We start from the raw sequence: 19,958 nt of genomic DNA, 5'->3' as shown, positions 1-19,958 counted from the left end.
TTATCGTTTTAAAGGTATGAGAAGAGGAGGATATTGAATGTTGAGTTAAGGGGAAACAAGGTAGATGGATGGTAGATGAGTACATTGTGTGTGTGTGTGTGTGTGTGTGTCTTCTTCGTTCATGGGCTGGAACTCCCACGTTCACTCGTACGAACACGAGTGGGCTTTTAATTTGACGTGTATGACCGTTTTTACCCCAGCCATGTAGGCAACCATACTCCGTGTTCGGGGGTGTATGTATGTATGTATATATGATGTATGTTTGTGTGTGTGTGTGTCTGTGTTTTCCCAGGGATTCTGGATCCCCCAGGGGGAGAACGTGAAGATCCCCGTGGCCATCAAGGTCCTGCAGGACGGCACCTCGCCCAACCAGAACAAGGAGCTGCTGGAGGAGGCGCGAGTCATGGCCTCGGTGGAGCACGCCTGCTGCATCCGCATCCTGGCCGTCTGCATGTCGGCCCAGATGATGCTCATCACGCAGCTGATGCCGCTGGGCTGCCTGCTGGACTACGTGCGCAAGAACAAGGAGCACATCGGCTCCAAGGTGCTGCTCAACTGGTGCACGCAGATCGCCAAGGGCATGAGCTACCTGGAGGACAGAGGGATCGTGCACAGGGACCTGGCGGCTCGTAACGTGCTGGGTCAGTGATTCGTTCATTTGGTGGTTTATTTATTTACAATCTGTTCATCTGTGACGATGGCATTAGACCGAAAATAAATGATATCATTATTATTATGATTATTATTTTGATGATGATGATGATTATCATTAGTAGTAGTAGTAGTAATATAGTAGTAGTAGTAGTATCATCATCATCATCATCAACAACATCATCATCATCATCATCTAATATTATCATTATTATTATTATAGTATTATCATCATCATCATCATCATCATCATTTTCATCATCATGGCCATTGTCTTTTATTGTTACTTAGAAACCATCATTTCTAAAAATAAAATAAAAATCAATGGCAGGGGAGGAATTATTCAAATGAAAAAGGAAGCGGTTGAGGTGGTGGTGGGGGTGGGGGTGGAGGGGACTGAGGAAGGAAGAGAGAGTGAGAGGGGGGAACACAGAATGTGGAAAAGATAGAGTACAAAATGTGGGTCAGTTAATATACACAGAATACAGAGCGCTTTGTTATTATCTCAACAAAGAGAAATTCACGTGGTGTGCATAATGTATACTGCACAAACAATGCACGAGGATCACAGTCAGTCAGAATACAGAACACTTTATTATCTCACTGTCAGTCAGGATACAGAACACTTTATTATCTCACAGTCAATCAGGATACAGAACACTTTATTATCTCACTGTCAATCAGGATGCAGAACACTTTATTATCTCACAGTCAATCAGGATACAGAACACTTTATTATCTCACAGTCAGTCAGGATACAGAACACTTTATTATCTCACAGTCAGTCAGGATACAGAACACTTTATTATCTCACAGTCAGTCAGGATACAGAACACTTTATTATCTCACAGTCAGTCAGGATACAGAACACTTTATTATCTCACAGTCAATCAGGATACAGAACACTTTATTATCTCACAGTCAATCAGGATACAGAACACTTTATTATCTCACTGTCAATCAGGATGCAGAACACTTTATGATCTCACAGTCAATCAGAATACAGAACACTTTATTATCTCACAGTCAGTCAGGATACAGAACACTTTATTATCTCACAGTCAGTTAGGATACAGAACACTTTATTATCTCAAAGTCAATCAGGATACAGAACACTTTATTATCTCACAGTCAATCAGGATACAGAACACTTTATTATCTCACAGTCAATCAGGATACAGAACACTTTATTATCTCACAGTCAATCAGGATACAGAACACTTTATTATCTCACAGTCAATCAGGATACAGAACACTTTATTATCTCAAAGTCAATCAGGATACAGAACACTTTATTATCTCACAGTCAATCAGGATACAGAACACTTTATTATCTCACAGTCAATCAGGATACAGAACACTTTATTATCTCACAGTCAATCAGGATACAGAACACTTTATTATCTCAAAGTCAATCAGGATACAGAACACTTTATTATCTCACAGTCAATCAGGATACAGAACACTTTATTATCTCACAGTCAATCAGGATACAGAACACTTTATTATCTCACAGTTAATCAGGATACAGAACACTTTATTATCTCACAGTCAATCAGGATACAGAACACTTTATTATCTCACTGTCAGTCAGGATACAGAACACTTTATTATCTCACAGTCAATCAGGATACAGAACACTTTATTATCTCACAGTCAGTCAGGATACAGAACACTTTATTATCTCACAGTCAATCAGGATACAGAACACTTTATTTATTAGAGAAATTCATGTGTAGTGTTTGTATACTGCTCAAACAATGCACGAGTGTCATAGTCAATCAGAATACAGAACACTTTATTATTTCCAAGAGAAATTTACATGTGGTGTGTGTATGCTTACACAAACAATACACGAGAATCACTTTTCATCCCTACAAGAGTCATTCTCGTGTGGTGGTATATGTATGCTGCACAAACAATGCATGAGAATCACTAGATTTAATCAATATGAATACATAGAAGACGTTGAAATGCTTAAATGATAACTTGGTATGAAACTCGTATATTATTTTTTTAAAAATCACAGTCATACATGATATATTAATTGTTTTGTGTGCTTTTCGGTTCGATTTCCATTTCAATCCATCGGTATGTGTGTCTCTCATTTTATTTCCGTTCTTGTTGGTGAACTGGGCGAGAAAAAGCCAGTGTCAAAACATTGATCATAGAGAGTACTCTCTGGTACCAACCATTGGCTGATAATGCCAGCTGAACAGAATAACAAAAATCAGTTCAACAACGTTGTACGCTGAGCGTGGCCCAGTTTTGTTCTTGTTTTTATTTCAGTCATTTGCCTTCTACAGCATCTTTCCCATCGCTGTATTTTATTGTATTTACCTATTTGTTTATTTTCTTTATTATTGACTCACTTGTGTTCTTGTTTTTATTTCAGTCATTTCAGTCATTTGCCTTCTACACATCTTTCCCATCGCTGTATTTTATTGTATTTACCTATTTGTTTATTTTCTTTATTATTGACTCACTTGTGTAAACAAATTGAGTCTATGTTTTAACCCGGTGTTCGGTTGTCTGTGTGTGTGTGTGTGTGTGTGTCCGTGTGTCTGTGTGTCCGTGGTAAACTTTAACATTTACATTTTCTCTGCAAATACTCTGTCAGTTGACACCAAATTTGGTATAAAAATAGGAAAAATTCAGTTCTTTCCACTCCTCTTGTTTAAAACAATATGGCACCTCTGGGATGGGCACAAAAAATTTTTTTTTAAAGAAGCCTAATTATATGCAAACTGCATTTACTGTTATATTTATATTTTTGTATTCTCTAAACTTGGCACTTTGACCTCTTATTCTGACACAACAACAAGAGGAGTCATTATTATCATTTTTTGTTCAAACAGGAACTTCTTTTGCTAAGCATGGAAGTTTTATTTATTTTGCAAACGTTTTGGTGCAGATAGTAAAAAAGGGAAATTACTCTGTAATTAATGCTAGGGGACTTAATTTATCACAAGTGAGTCTTGAAGGCCTTGCCTCTCTTGTTCTGTTTCATTTTATGTCAGTGTTTTGCACAACGCAAACCAAAGATATCTTCTCAAGGCCTGATCATCGTGTTGGGTTTATGCAAATGTGGTGTAGCGCATATGGACCGGTTTGCACGCTCTAACACCACCCTGAAACCGAAATTGAAATTATACGTGGTGTATACTTGACTGTTGCAATAATATATGGTATACAGTGGTATACTGAATGCCGTTTCTTGTGCGGTTTTCAGTTCAAACCCCAACTCAGGTCAAGATCACAGACTTCGGCCTGGCCAAGTTGTTGGACTACAACGAAGAGGAGTATCATGCTGCAGGAGGAAAGGTATATGTCTGGAACTTTCTCTGTGGTGTGTGTGTGTGTGTGTGTGTGTGTGTGTGTTGTGTGTGTGTGTGTGTGTGTGTGTGTTGTGTGTGTGTGTGTGTGTGTGTGTGTGTGTTGTGTGTGTGTTGTGTGTGTGTGTGTGTGTGTGTGTGTGTGTGTGTGTGTGTGTGTGTCCCTTGTCTCGTTTCAAGAGCAAAAGTTTCTGTCCTTACAATAGATAGAGAATTTCCTTTATCTAACATCGAAAGTTTGAGGTTACTCGTACATTTCGGTGATGTTTCACCACCATCCTTCTCAGCAAAACTGATATAAGAACGTGTATACTTTATTATTATTATCTCTTTCTGATACTTTCCTGTGCTACCTATATCAGTTTTGTTGAGGAGGGTGGTGAGAAGACCACCGAAATAAACTCTGTTTAAACTTTAGATTCTGAGTAATAGAACGTTTCTGATGTATATATCTAGAACCACTCTTTAACAACCATTACTGTCCTTGCCTCTTGTTTTGTTGTTGTTTTACAAATTAGTATGAAGTTGTTTCATCATAAGACGTCTTCTGGTTTGGTCGTTTGTTTTTTGGTGTTTTGTTTTTTTGGGTTTTTTTGTTGTTGTTTTTCTTTTTTTTTTCTCATTCAACTCTTTGAAGAGTCGCCGGGGGCGCCGCACAGAAAAAAAAACTGTTCACCAGATTCCTCCAGGTATATCAGTTGTGTGTCAGGGGCCAGGAGGTATTCGTTCAGAGAGAGTAAAAGAGTTTTATTTATGCGTGATTGACATATTAATGTAGATGTCATTACTGTTTGTATGTTCGGTCGAGAATGTTGTTGGCTGTTATTTTGAATGGGATGGTGGATGAATTTGTGGAATGTGTCACAGATGCCCATCAAGTGGCTGGCTTTGGAGTGCATCCAACACAGAATCTTCACACACAAGAGTGACGTCTGGAGTTTTGGTAAGACATTGATAATGTTTTTTTGTTGTATGATGATATAGAATACAATACATCCACTCTCTCAAATCGTTAATCACACACTCACATTGCCATAAACCCGAGACAACAGTACTGTTAATGTCTCTGTGTTGTTTTTGTGTTTCATAATTTTGTGCATGAATGATATTTGTTATTTCAGACAGAATAGATAGATATCCTGTACGTTTTGGTTCATCATTTGTGCTGTGTATAAGTAACTTAGGAATGCTTAACAATGTGTGTGTGTGTTTGTGTGTGTGTGTGTGTGCATGTTTGTGCTGGTTTATAAATATATTTCAAATGCTTAACAATGTGTGTGTGTGTGTGTGTGTGTGTGTGTGCGTGTGTGTGCGCGCCTGTGCAGGCGTGACGGCGTGGGAGCTGTTCACCTACGGGCAGAAGCCCTACGACAACATACGTGCCCGGGACGTGCCCGGCCTGCTGGAGAAAGGGGAGCGCCTGCCCCAGCCCTCCATCTGCACCATCGACGTCTACATGATCATGATCAAATGTGAATATCCCTGTGCTCCGATGTGTTGTACCGTGTTGTACTGTATTGTACTGTATTGTATTGTGTTGTATTGTATTGTATATGTGATATATATATATATATATATATATATATATTCTATTCTATTCTATTGTGTTGGGTTGGGTTGTACTGTACTGTGCTGTAACTGCTGTATTATGTTGTGTTGTGTGTATTGAATTGTGTTGTGTTGTATTGTATTGTATATATTATATATATGATATATATAGACATATTCTATTCTATTGTGATGGGTTTGGTTGGGTTGTACTGTACTGTGCTGTAACTGCACTGTGCTCTGCTGTATTATGTTGTGTTGTGTGTATTGAATCGTGTTGTATTGTATTGTATATATTATATATATGATATATATAGACATATTCTATTCTATTGTGATGGGTTTGGTTGGGTTGTACTGTACTGTGCTGTAACTGCACTGTGCTCTGCTGTATTATGTTGTGTTGTGTGTATTGCATTGTGTTGTATTGTGCAATACTATTCTGTATTGTATCTGCATATCTCTTTCTCTCTCCCTCCCCCCTCTCTCTCTCTCTATTTCTTCTTTTTCTCTCTCTTCTTTTTTTTCTCTCTCTCTCTGTATCTATCTGTCTCCCTCTCTCTTTCAGTTTGTGTGTTTGTGTGTGTGTTTGTTTGTGTGTGTGTATGTGTGTGTGTTTATGTGTGTGTGTGTGTGTGTGTGTGTGTGTTTCTTTCTATCTACCCGCCACCCCCCCAACCCCTCTCATTTTTTATATATAAATCAGTCCATATAATCGTTCTTTACTTTATCAGTGTGTATGTAATGGATAGGTTTGATCATCACACATAAATCACTGTTGTCTATGCTGTAGTTCTTTACTCTTTTTTTGTGTGTGTATGTGTTAGACAGATTTGATCGTTACAAATACATCCATTATTGTCCATGTGATTTTTCGTCGTTTTATGCATAGAGTAAATTGGGAAGGCCCAACACTCGGCTTATATCACAGATTGACATAAGTTTACATTTGGGCCAACAGCAAAGTGAGAGCTGTATTATCAATGGTTTCTCCACTCAATGGGAAACCACTTACAGCTGGCATAGCCTTTTGTGAAGGACTATGACTCTCAAACTAGGAGGCAAAATTGCACTGGCTCTTAGTGCTGCAGCCTTGTGGGCTAGTTGGCCTTTGGGAACCATCCCAACGCCGACTGTCCTAAAACCCTCTTGGCCGAGAGAGTGGGCATGTACTTGGGCAAGACACTCTCCACTATAATCAAATTCTAGCCCAAATAGTCGGAACAGCAGTTGCCTCCTCTGCTGTTCTGATGGTCATAGTCGGACACGACTGACTATCATATATATATATATATAGATATAGATATATATATATATTGGGAAGAAAAACTGACTTTTGTTTTCAGCGATTCTACAATTTGTAAAGTAACATTTTAGAATGTATGACCATGGTCCACTGTGTGTCTGTGTCTGGCTGTCAGGCTGGATGTTGGATGCTGAGAGCCGACCCTCCTTCAAGGAACTGACGGAGGAGTTTGCCAAGATGGCCCGCGACCCAGGCCGCTACCTGGTGGTGCAGGTGAGTCTGGCGCGCTGCCAGCGTGATTTGTTTGATGATGGTTATTCTTTTTTCTTTTCTTTTTTTTTTTTCTTTTTTTTACTTTTTTTTAATTTCCAATTTTGATTGCACATATATATTTAACATAAGTACTTAAATACATGAATAGGATAAGAAAGAGTACATGATAAATGAAACATAAGGCATGACGACGTACATAATAGTGAAAATAGGTACTGCAACTCAGGTATATGTCATTTGAATATATCCTAAAAAAAATAATAATAAATTTAAAAAAATAAAAATAAAAAAGATTTTAAAAATACCTACCAACAACCCCCCCTCCACCCAAAAAAACAACAAAAAACAAAAAAACAAAAAACCCACAAACAAACAAAACATACCATTCCACCCGGAGTATGATGGTTATTCTTTATCACCACCGCTGTCATTTGGTGAATACACAGATCAGCTGTGCCCTCACCTCCACCACACCCCCACCCCCTTTCCCCTCTCTTCTTCTTCTTCTCCCAGTCCGCCAACTGGTGGTCGGGTGGTGCCACCGTCCCCGACTTTGGTTCTGGTCTTTTCTGGCTGATTCTGGCATTATGCTTGGTTGGTGGTGGTGGTGGTGATGATTTTTTTTTTTTTTTTTCTTATTTAATGAGGGTGGTATTGGTGTTGGTTTGTTTAGATGTTAGTTGCAGCGTGATATGTCTCTTGGAATTTTTTGTTGTTGGTGGTGGTGGTGGTGGTGATGGTGATGGGTTTGTGTGTGTGTGTGTGTGTGTGTTTTTGTGTGTGTTTTTTTCTGATGTTAGTGAAGGTGGTATCGGTATTATTGTATGTTTAGATACTTAGTGCGTGTGATATGGCTTTTTGTACAGCTTGTTGAATATTGTCATTATTTTGGGGAATGGTTTCTGGTTTGAAAACGTTGTTTGGTAGTGGTTTCAATCGATGATTTTTTTTTTATGATGATGATGATTATTGTTATTATCATCAATATTACTATTATTATTGCTACCATTATTTTTTATCATTATCGTCATCATTATTTGGTGTTAGGTATTTTTTTTATGGCATATTTGTTGTTTCTTTCTTTCTTTCCTTTCACCTTAAGCTTTTGAAGTGTGCTCTGAGTGCCTATGTCCTGTCCCTCGAGGTTTATTTTACGGTTTGGTTGGTATATCAGTATTATCAGTTATGAGCGTGTGGTGGGCGTCGTTGTGGTGATTTTATTTAGCTGTTAGTCTTTCTCTTTGTGTGCCGTTTGTCTGTGATGAGTGCGTGCTGTTGTCTTTTTCTACCGGAACCCACACCCACACCCACACCCCCTCCCCCATCTCCCACCATCCCCCACCCCCACAACCCCCCACCCCCCAAAAAATGTGACTGTTGCAAGTGTGAGAGATTTGTCCTCGGTAGTTTTTCGGTTTGTTGTTGTTGTTTTTTTTTTCTTTATTCCCTTCCTCCCGAAGTTTCTCCTGCGGTCCAACAGTTAGCATCATCCTTGACAAGGTCAGAACGAGAAAGATGACCTGCACTCTTTTAACAACAAAGGGCAGAATGTGAACGAACGTTTTGCACTAGAGAGATTTAAGGTCATCAGAATTAGACGGGTAACATGCATTGGTTTAGTTAATTAATCAACAGCCACCCCCCCCCACCCCCACCCCCCAAAACAAAGTCAGACTAGTCACAGAGACAATTCTCTTCTTTTTTTTCTTTTTTTTAGCGTTAATTGGCTTAATTAGCATTGAAAAAGTATGTGAATCAGACAGACCTGATTTTAGTATTATTAATGTTTGCAAACCCCCGCCCCCTCTTTCCTCCAATCCCCACCTTCCCAGAACGAGACAGATGACTTCTTATTGATTACTAGCATGACGGTCACGAATAAAGATGATAATCAGCATATATATGAGCTTTTTTTTTTTTTAATCCAAGATACAGTCCAAGCGCTGATGCCATGGTCAATCATCATAATTATGAACTATAATTTATGCCCGGGCCAAAATAAAACAAAAAATATATCGGACAATCACAGTTCTGTGTTTATAAGAGTGAAAAATTTTTTTTTTCATAATAATAATAAAATATATCAAAAACAGCGCACGGTATGTCAACCAGAAGATGTGAGTGTTGTGCTTGCCACCATCAGCCCAAAAATGTTCAGTTCTGTCAAGACGTGCTGTTCTGTATCCACGCAGGGGGATGTATTGAAGAAAATCCCTGAGGAAAATTTTCGTGGATCTGACCTTGACCTTTTGCCAATCGATGATGAGGTGGACCTGCCGCCAGACGCGGAGCGCGAGGTAGTGACGTCATCACTTTGGTGGTTCTTTTTTTTTTTTTTTTTTTTTTGCATGGGCCTTGAACCTTGACCTGGACCCCTCCCACCTGCTCTTAAGTTTCCTCACTCTCTCCCCCGTTTCATCTTGGTTCCTACCGCATGCGTCACGTGTCCCCGAACGAAGTCGTGTGCAGAGAAAAGAAAAGGAAGAAGAGCAAGAAGATTAACAACAACGACGACAACAAATTTAAGCTTTGCTCGAAAATGAGTGCCATTAATCTTGAGCATCTTGAACAGCATCGGTGGTCGTGCATGGCCTTGAACCTTGACCTTGTTACACCCTTGACCTTAGTTCCCTGCATCCCAGTTTTTTGGGGGGGTTTATATTTTTTTTATCTTTATTCCTACGCATGCGTGAACAGAAAGAAGAATGAGAAAAAAAATATAACGATTGGGAAAAAAAACAAACAAAGCTTTTGTGAAAATCAAATGTCATTAATCGTGAGTATGTTGACCGACATTGGTGACGTCAGTTTCCCTTTTTTCTGAACTCAGCATGATATATTTATTGATTTCCCATATTGTTGTGATTGAAAGCTTCTTTTTTTTCTCTTCTTTGTGTGTGTGTCGATCTTCAACAATACTGTTACTGTTGTCAGTGTTACTTAACAATGGTTCCTCTTCCATTTCTCAGTCTCTCTCTCTCTCTCTCTCTCTCTCTCTCTCTCTCTCTCTCTCTCACACACACACACATATATATATATATATATATATACATACATATATACACTGTATCTGTCTACCTGTCTCTATCTCTCACCACCTGTCTCTCTACCCCTCTCGCTTTCAATCTTTCTTTCTTTCTTTCCTTCTTTCTTTCTTCACTTCTCTTTCTCTTAACTGTAACACATTCTTGCATGGCATGACACAAGTGTGTGATGTGTTTCCTTACACTCAGTGAAAGATGTGTATAGTCATCCATACACCGTGGCCTGTTAGAGAAGCGACTGTACAGTTGTCATGCTTGGTTAACGATTTATTGAGAAAGAAGGGGGATGAGGAAGAGAAAGAATGTGAGTGGAGAGAGAGAGGCAGAGAGAGAGACATACATAGAGGAGAGAAATAAGAAGAAAACAAAAAAAAACGGGCATTGCGAGAGAGCGTGTTTGTTCTTTTGAATGTGCTTTTCACATCTTATTTTCTTTTTTTAAGAACAGCAAAGAAACAAAAAAATGTACTGTTTTGAACAGAACCCAACGTGCCCTCTCTCCCTCCTCCCCCCAACCCGCCTCTCTCTCTCTCTCTCTCTCTCTCTCTCTCTCTCAAAGTAACATTCCAACAAGTGTATTGAAACATGTCATGCATGTATAGCGTATTACCGTGTGTGGCAGCATACTATTTATTGTAAATTTTCCCTCGCTACCACCACCACCACCCCACCGTCCCGTTCAGATGGTTCTTTAGCCTTTTCGTGAACAGTTCATCGTTATCATTATCGTGTGTGTGTGTGTGTGTGTGTGTGTGTCTGTCTGTGTCTGTGTGTGTGTACGTGCGCGCGCGCATTTGCATTCTGTGCTCGCTGGTTTGCTTAACGTGGCCCCTTTTTTTCATGTTTTATTTTTCTTTCTTTTAGTTCTAAAATGTTCCCTCTGCCATACGTATCTTTCGCTTTACTATGTTTTATATTAATCGGTTCTTTCACCTTACTATTATTTTCTGGTAACTGTTCGTTTACCCATTCTATGTGAATATTTTACACAAACTTAGGGTAGGCTCTCATGACCTGATCAGCGTTTTTTTGTTGTTTTTTTTGTGTGTGTTTTTTTTTCCGAAGATCAGGTATCTGGGTTTTTTGTTTGTTTCTTTTCTTTTATAGCAGATGTGGTGTAGCAAATTATACGGATCAGAACGTATGCTTTGTCATCTCCTTGAAACTGAATACTGAAAACTAAAATACTATCATTATCGCTATCGTTATACCCACCCCACCTCCACACCCCAACTTACCGACATACCTACCAGCCCACCAACTTATCTATATACCCTCTTTTTCTTTTCTTTTTTTACAGCAAGATGTGGTGTAGCATATCATATAAATCAGTACCCACACTTTGACACCACTTTAAAACTGAAAACTCAAAACTGTCATTATCGCTATCGTTATAACCCCACACCCCAACTTACCCACCTACCCACCAACCCACCTACTTACCTATATACCCCCCCCCCCCCAAACTTACCCACCTACCTACCTACCAACCCACCTACTGACCTACCTACCTACCTATCGACCTATGCAGGGAGACAAGCTGATGAGGCTGCCCAGCCACTCCTACGACAAGAACGAGCTGGTGCGCAGTGTCAGCGTGGCGGCGGACGGGCCTGAGGAGCTGATGGAAGCGGACGACTACCTGCAGCCTCAGGTGCCTTTGTCCCCCCGTCAGGTGGTCTTCGAGAACAACAACTCTCCCAGCGTGAGTACCGGGCCTGTGCTTTGTCTAAGTCAAATTCTTTACTTACGAGGGTAATAGATAAGCCAGGAATATGTTGGGTTTTTTTTATTCATCTAGCCGTCGTCCAAAAGAGAGGGACTGAAAATAAAGGAAGCAAACTGTAAACAGAAGGAATGATAATAAATGAATTGGGTTAAAAAAAATAAAAGGACACGTACACAGTGAAATCATACACATCACTACAGTCAATTTCTCTTCTGCCCTGTTATCCTCGAAAAAGCTTTAACTGAGTACAGGCCAGAAACATACTGTGGGCGTGATGGTACCTGCAGAAATGACCTAAAAGCAGAGACATGAGATCTTGTTGTACTTCATTCTCTGCTCAACAGGTAGCCAGTGTAAAAACAATTCTTGAAAAATCAAAGGGCGTGCAATGATGAGACTCGCGCGCCTCCTTTGGTTTAAACAGTATTTTATTTGGAACATGTCACAATACAACACAGATATCGATGAACAGGACAACAAGAAAATCTTTTCTCCTCACGTTTTTTTTTTTTTTTTTTTTTTTTTTGGTTTTTGGTTTTTTGTTTTTGTTTGTTTTGTTTTTTTGCTTGAGTGTTTTTTTATGTGTGGGTTTTTTTGTTGTTGTTTTTTTGTTGTTTTTTTGTTTGTTTTGTTTTGTTTTGTTATTGTTCTTTGTATTCGTATTCCCTAGACTGATTTAGAAGCTTTCTTTGCGAGGCTGGAATGAAAACAATAAGTACTTATACCTTTCCTTCAAAGCAAAAAAGAAAAATAGCTTTCGATTTCAATTTTACATTTTCCCTTCCGTTCCAGACACCCTTGCTGACCTATCCGCTAAAGCCGGAGAAAGGCGGCTTCTCCGCCGCCGGTAGTAGTTGTGGTGGTGGTGGTGGTGGTGGGGAGGCCACGCGGCCATGGAGAGAAAGGAACTACGCCCACCTGGACGCGGCTGTCGAGGCTCGGAAACAGCGGCAGCAGGCGTCGCCCAGCCGCGGCCGCGAGGACAGCCTCAACTCCAGATACAGCTCTGACCCCATCCGCTTCCTCCGGGAGAAAGGTACGTATGATTAGTCCTACTGTGACCACCACGAACTGCAGGGAGGGCAACTGCTTTTGATTCCTTTTCACAATAAAAACTACAGTAAAACCTACTACTTTTAACAGTAAAAGTTACTTTTTTTTAATGTAAAAGCTGCAGTGCCAACTTAGTTGATTGCTGGCACTGGTTCTGAAATTACGTTGAGAAATGCTGTAAAGAAATAGCTTTCGTTATGTTGACCATTTTGATGATGATGATGATATAATGTTGACCATTTTGATGATGATGATGAAGAAGAAGATAATGATGGTAATGATGATGATGATTATCATTATTGTTGTTATTGTTATTATTCAGACTGGCTTTTTAACACAACTCACCTAAACCTTCCTACCTCCTTCTCTGCCCCCTTCCCCTCTCCCCCCCCCCACCCCCCAACCCCCTATTCCCCAAACTTTTTCCCCCTCCTCTCCCTCCCCTATCTCCCCTCCCTTCCCCTCCATCCCCTCCACCCCCTCCACTCCACAGAAGAGATCGAGGGCGTCGCCTCCTACCCGGACCCACACCACTACCCCCACCCCCACCACCACCACCACCAGCACCCAGGGATGATGATGCTGCAGCAGAACGGGGGGATGATGCTGGGGAAGGGCGGCTGGCAGCAGTCGGCACCCCCACCGTCCCTGTCTCAGCAGAAGGTGCTTCAGCTGCCTGTGGATGAGGACAACTACCTGGCCCCCCACGCGGCTGTCGCTGCCGCTGCTGCCTCCTCTTCTTCCCCTTCTGCTGCTCCCCCTTACCCGGCCACCTACACCGACCTCAGCGACAAAGGTGAGAAGACAGGGGAGAGAGAGAACGAACGAACGAACGAACGAAAATTTATTTTTGCAGGGTATTGAGATAAGCATAATGACAAGAATGCTTTTTTTTTTTTTACCCACCCAGCCCTGGGGTACAAAATTAAATAAATCAATCAAGTGGGCGAGTGTGGAGAGATTAAGAAGAAAAGATGAAATGAGAGTCAGAGAGACAGAGCGACAGGCAGACGGACAGACAGACAGACTGATAAATCGACTGTGGAGAGAGAGAGAGAGAGAGAGGGTTAAAGTTACATTACAAAGTTAAATTACAGCACATATCAAAGAAAATGGAATAACAACAATACAGCAATGTACACACAAGTATGAGATTCATGAAAGAAAATGTGGGTAATATGGGAGAAGGAGAGAGAGAGAGAGAGAGAGAGGAGGGGTGGTTATCATTATCAGTATAATTATCAGTAATGTTATCATTATTATCATCGTTGTTATTATTATCATCTTTATTATTATCATTATTGTTATTTTTTGTTATCATTATCATGAATGTTGTTATTTTGTTATTATCTTTATTATTATCATCTTTGTTAGTAGTAGTAGTAGTATCATCATTATTTTTATTATTATTATTATTATTATTATCATTATCATTATCATTATCAATGTTGTTGTTATAATGCATTTCACCCTGTCTTCTATCGTAAAAAGCATTGAAGTACATTGGACACTTTTTTTTTTTTGACAATGAACACAGTGATCACACTTTTTTTGTAGTTCATTTCTATAGTAGCAGTAGTAGTAGTAGTAGTAGCGATATCATGGTCATTATTACTGTAATTGTTATTATGATAAAGTATGATATATTCTATGTTATTATCATCATTATCATCGTCATCAGTCTTACATATTCTGTACTACTACTACTAATAATATTATTATTATTATTCTGTACTGATATTGTTATTATGGTGATGATGATGATGATGATGATGATGATGCGGATACATCATAGCGCATATCTTCGGCCTGTCAGGTTACTACCAGAACGAGAAGGTGTTTGAGGACGGGGGGCCCGAGGAGCGGGAGACGGACCGCATGCTGGGCTGGTCCCCGGCCATGTCCATGCCCGCCGCCGTCGCCAACCCCGAGTACTTCCAGAACGACGACGACAACAACGACGACGACGTCTGGGAGACCAAGCCCCTCAACCACGGGGCGCCGGTCTACCGCACCCCCCGCCCGGACTTCTACCCCCGGGGCAAATCGCTGGACATTGACTCGCACTACTACAATGAGTTCGGCTCCTCGCCCCCGTCCTCCGCCCACCCCCAGCACCACCACCACCACCACAGCCCTACGGGGGTGGTGGGGGGCAGCCTGGGCAGGAGGGGAGACATCAGGCCTTTCAGGGACCAGCTGCCCTCCGAGTCTCAGGTGTAGCGGCGATGGTGTTTTTGGTGGTGGTGGTGGTGGTGGTTGTAAGGGCCAGTTTTGCTAAGGGTGGGGGACTTGGGGGTGGAGGATGGGGAGTCCCTCCCCTTAACCCCCCCACCCCCACCCCATCCCACCCCACCCACCGCCCCTCCCCCCCTCCCCCACTGGCAAGGCAAATGTGTGCTGAGGGTTGTTGATCACAGTGACTGGCGTTGTTCTGGGGGAAAATCTCCTGCACAACCTCTCCTCTCCACCCTGCCATGAGGACTGTTGATCACAGTGACGAGCGTTGTTTGGGACCTCCCGACCTCCCACCCCCTCTCCTCTCCTCTCCACCCGTCACCCGACCATAGATGTGTGCCGAAGGTTGTTGCTCACAGCGACAGCGTTGTTTGGGTGAAATCCCCAACCCTTGCACAGATGTATGCTGAGGGCGGAGCTCGGGGGTCGGTGTGTGTGGGGGGGAGGGGGGGAGTGAGAGGGGGAGGGACAGGGGGGTAATGGTCACAGTAACAGCAGGCGCTTGAGGATGAACAGGGATGCAAAGTGACGATCATGACCTGGCATCTTCTTCTCTGAATGGTGATGTTCAAAGAAACAGAGCGCGCGGTCACCTTGCTTAGAGTGTTCAAGAAACTTCAACTTGGCTGTGATTGTTTTTGATTTTTTTTTTTTCTGGAAAGGCGGCTGGCTGATTGACCCGTGTCTCGATGGAATATTGTTTGTTACAAACTCGTGATGGTATATTGACAGTAGATGTTTGTAACTACTGCAGACAGACAGACAACGTCCAAGCTTTGTGATTGTGACCGTGAAGGAAGAAGGGGGGGTACGTACGGACATCGTCTGCCTTTTTGTGGCTGGACCGGTTCTCTTGACTTAAACGTCCAACATGCTATATAATTATGTTTGGAACGTGTCATGTATCCAAGCTGTAGAAGAAAAAAAAATCAAGCTCTAAGGAGGCGAACGAAATCAGAAAATATTGCTTATTGACCTGTGTCGAATTTCACTTGAAATCCTCGTGAGAATCGCGCTCTGCCTCTACGGCACCCGTCCCCTCTCCTTTGTTTCGGAACTGGGTTGCGAAAAGGAGCGACAGCGCTTTTCCTCTTCATGAATGGTGCATAGTGACAAGTGAAAAACGAACAAACACAACCAGTAGTGTGGTGGACGCTTGTGCGGTCTGTCCCCGCATCCCGTACCGTCTGCCGATTGCAGTTCTGGAATTCCCATGCAATGAATTCAGCAGACCCACACAGTTCGGGCCGGAAGGCCAACCCATCTAGCTCCCTCCTGTATCCCTCCCTCCCTCCTTCCCTCCCACCCTCCTCACAAAACCGGCTTGTTGACCTATCGCCGTGTAGCGCTATGACGGTGCTTTACTTACTACAGGCTGTGAATGTTCTTTCTGTGAGCTCAATACTGCAGCAGCCGCAGCGATCACTGTTCGCTCCCCTAAACCCCATCTCTCCTGTACAAAGGGCCGGACGATGTTGTGTTTTACATACATGTTGTGTTTTGGGGTGCGTGTCTCAAGAACTTGACCAGCGTGTTGGGTGTATGCGCAGGTCAGGCATCTGCTCCCCTTAATTGTTGTTGTTTGTCCAAAGCGGATGTGGTGTCGCGTATATAATTAAGGATCAGCCCGCACGCCGCTTTGACACCTCCTTGAAACTGACACTGGAGTGTGACGAGCGAACAATATGAATGATGAATGGCTGGTCACTGTTGCTGAGAGAAGAACAAAAAAAAGAGGCGTGGAGGGGAGGAGGTAGGAAGGGAGGGAGGGAAGAGGTGGCGTTCTGGGAAGCGGGAGTGACATAGAGTGGTTGTTCTTTGATGACAGTCTTGCCGAACTTTTTTTTTTTTTAATGATTCGTTGATGTATGTTTGTTTGATTTTGTTTGCATGCACAACAGATGTATGTTTGGTTTCGATTTTATTTCAGATGAGTTTTCACCAATGTTGACCTGTCAGTGGCCAGTCTATCCATGTATCTTAATTAACTGACACCTGCGAGCACAAAATGAAAGAAACGAACAAAATGTTGTTGTCACTGTTCACTTAGCTAACCCCACCCATCCTAGCCCTTCATCATTTCGGCTTTTCCTTTCACGTTCGTTTGCTTGGTTTTTTTGGGGTTTTTTTTTCTCCTCCTTCTCTCAGTGGTATTACAGGAACGGAATGAACGAGCACAGTGAAATACCGATATTATATTGTTCACACAATCTCAGCCGGAAAAAATGGTGATGATGATGCACAACAGGCAAGGCATTCGTACCTCGGTGAGGATGAATAAATCAGTAACGATGAAGTCCCCAACCATGATTATTATCGTTCAAGGATGCCTACATTGGGGGCCATCATGATATCCAATCCAATCTCCAACCATGATTTTATTGAAGACGCTTAAAAGATAATCATGGTCATCATGGAAAGTTAGTGTGTGTCATCGACATTTGAAAGCTCTTCCTTTTGGCATAAATGTATATATATATATATATACAACCCAAACAAATGGGGAAAAAAAAACTTTGTGAATTCGTCATGAAAATGTTTGACACTGACCGATCAGGGGAAACAACTTCATTTCGACCATGAGAACAGTAACTGCACAGATGTTATTCTCTCCCTTAGATTGCGTTACGCTTGCAGTTTCTATTTTTCGCTGAAGATGCATTCATCATTAGACACGCTTGTCTGTGATGAATGGGGCTGGAAGGCGTGTACCTGTGCTTTTATAGAACGTTCATTGTTAGGTATGGTGGCAAGAGTTCAGTCTGTATTCCAGCAGTCCCTGCTTTACTTGGGGAAAGTTGTGTACGTTGACAGAACTAATTTAACACACCCACGAATGTTGTGTGAAGAGGTTTCGGTTCACCTTGTTTAAAGCCAAGCTGACGATAGTGGCCGTCTTGGACCTGAGTTGAAGGAAGGAAAGTAATTTTGTGATTTTTTTTTAATGTGATGTGCACAAAACAAGCTTTTCTTGTCTTTTTTTGTTCTATTTCTTTTCTCACGAATCGACGCCAACGAGATTTATGAAGATACTAAAATAGCGAGAATTGCCCAGTTCTGGTTGTTGTTTTTTTTATGTTCATAGGTCACAAATCTATAGAGAACTGCTTTGTCTCATCAGAAGACATGTATCCACGCGCGTGTAGTGTGTGTGTATGTGTGTGTGTTTGTGTGTGCGCGCGCGCGCGTATGCGTGTAAAACCTGTTTTCTGTGCACACGAAAAGAATAAGGCTTATGTTGCCGGGCAGCCTGTTGTACATAAAAGAGATGCTGAGCAATTCGAACAAACGTGTGGATTGGTCAACAAGCGTCGTATTGAAACATTGACAATTCTTGGGGGCGTTTTCAGTTCCAAAGATGATCACTTGATATGAAAGAAAGAATATTGTGATATAATTGTACGTCTGGTTTTTCTTTTTCTTTTGCATCTCTCTCTCTCTCTCTCTCTCTCTCTCTCTCTCTCTCTCTCTCTCTCTCTGTCTGTCTCTCTCTGTCTCTGTCTCTCTACCGCCCTCTCTCCTATTTGTCTCTGTCTCTCTGTCCACCTCTCTGCCTCTCTCTCACTATATATATATATATATATATATATATATATATATGTATGTATGTATGTATGTATATGTGGACCCTTCACTTTCTCATTCCCTTTCATTTCGAACAAATGTAGCACCCTTCATATATGCTATTTCGCTTTCTGATCAAAGGAGAGATCACTCGATGGCCACATGGTCTGTTCACGCATGTGTGACTGAATTTATCGGCTTCCCCACAGGCACGTTTAGGAATGATCTGGCTGGCACATTGGAAAGTCTCCCCAAACATTCCTTTCACTAGCTTTTTCGGTCACTTTTTTTTTATTAAACGAATCTCAGATTTTGTGCACAATTAATCAAAATTGCATTCTGGCCTTTAGACAAGTTGCTTTTTTTTTTATTAAAAAAAGAGAGAGAAAAAAAAGAAGAAGAAAGAAACATGTTCATAATGATAATTTAAGGTTGACCAGCTGTTTATGAATGGGCCATTAAAAATGTTTTCAGCTAATGAGTCAAAACGAATAAATAAATTTATAGATACAGAAAACAAAATTCTAAACAAGTAGCAAAAAAAACCCCCAAAAAACAACTAATAGATAAAAGCTCGTAACAGTATGTCAGGAGAGGGAGAGAATTGCTGTGGTGTTGCCAGAGTGAATCATCGCCTTTCTTTTTCTTTCTTCTTCTTCTGCTTCTTCTTCTTCTTCTTTTTTTTTTTTTTTTTTTAATGTGATCCTCTGATTTTGTCTTCATTACTGTTTCACCCCTGTTAATTTTGGATATCATTATTGCTTCTTCAGTTGTTGTTGTTGTTTTGTTTTTTGTTGTTGTTTTTTTTTGTTTGTTTGGTTGGGGTTTTTTTTGTTTTTTTGTTTTTTTGCTGCTGTTGTTGTTGTTTGGTTTTGATTTTCAGTTTCGTTTTCTGTTGGATTCTTTCATTTTCTCCTGGAATTGAAATGCTGTTTGTAACACTCACACACACACACACACACCTGACCATAAAAGTGTTTATCATTGTTGTTGGTGTTGTTGTTGTTGTTGTTGTTGTGCCCACCCACCCACAAACACACCCCTCACGTGTTTGCAGCAGAACTCAGTGACGTGTGAGCGTGTTGCTGTTGCTGTTGTTGTTGTTGTTTTATTCACTGGAACCCTGCACTACCGACGACTGTGGTTGCCCCCCTTGGTACGACGTGTACAGTACGTTGCGGGCACCACTGCTTTGCTACCCACTCGTGTCCAGCACTTGGCACTGCCAGAACTGAATTGCCCTTCTTCGCTGCTTCTGACACTTATCATTATTATTA

The 19,958-nt window shown here is 41.4% G+C and overlaps 1 protein-coding gene across 1 annotated transcript in view; it reads left to right on the top strand.

The window, feature by feature from the left end:
* The window catches only part of LOC143287611 (epidermal growth factor receptor-like), a 278,987-nt gene extending 259,675 nt beyond the window's left edge, over positions 1-19,312 (top strand). The window contains exons 20-28 of the mRNA XM_076595732.1: positions 293-641; positions 3,884-3,975; positions 4,854-4,929; positions 5,312-5,458; positions 6,956-7,053; positions 11,629-11,802; positions 12,619-12,862; positions 13,373-13,675; positions 14,696-19,312. Coding sequence (XP_076451847.1) covers positions 293-641; positions 3,884-3,975; positions 4,854-4,929; positions 5,312-5,458; positions 6,956-7,053; positions 11,629-11,802; positions 12,619-12,862; positions 13,373-13,675; positions 14,696-15,102 — 1,890 coding nt within the window. The 3' untranslated portion in view covers positions 15,103-19,312. The remainder of the gene's footprint in view (positions 1-292; positions 642-3,883; positions 3,976-4,853; positions 4,930-5,311; positions 5,459-6,955; positions 7,054-11,628; positions 11,803-12,618; positions 12,863-13,372; positions 13,676-14,695) is intronic.
* Positions 19,313-19,958: the final 646 nt, after the last annotated feature.

The sequence above is a fragment of the Babylonia areolata genome, chromosome 1, assembly GCF_041734735.1.
Source record: "Babylonia areolata isolate BAREFJ2019XMU chromosome 1, ASM4173473v1, whole genome shotgun sequence".
Taxonomy (NCBI): Eukaryota; Metazoa; Mollusca; class Gastropoda; order Neogastropoda; family Buccinidae; genus Babylonia; species Babylonia areolata.
Note: the sequence above shows the minus strand (reverse complement) of the source record. Positions and strands in the feature narration are given on the sequence as shown.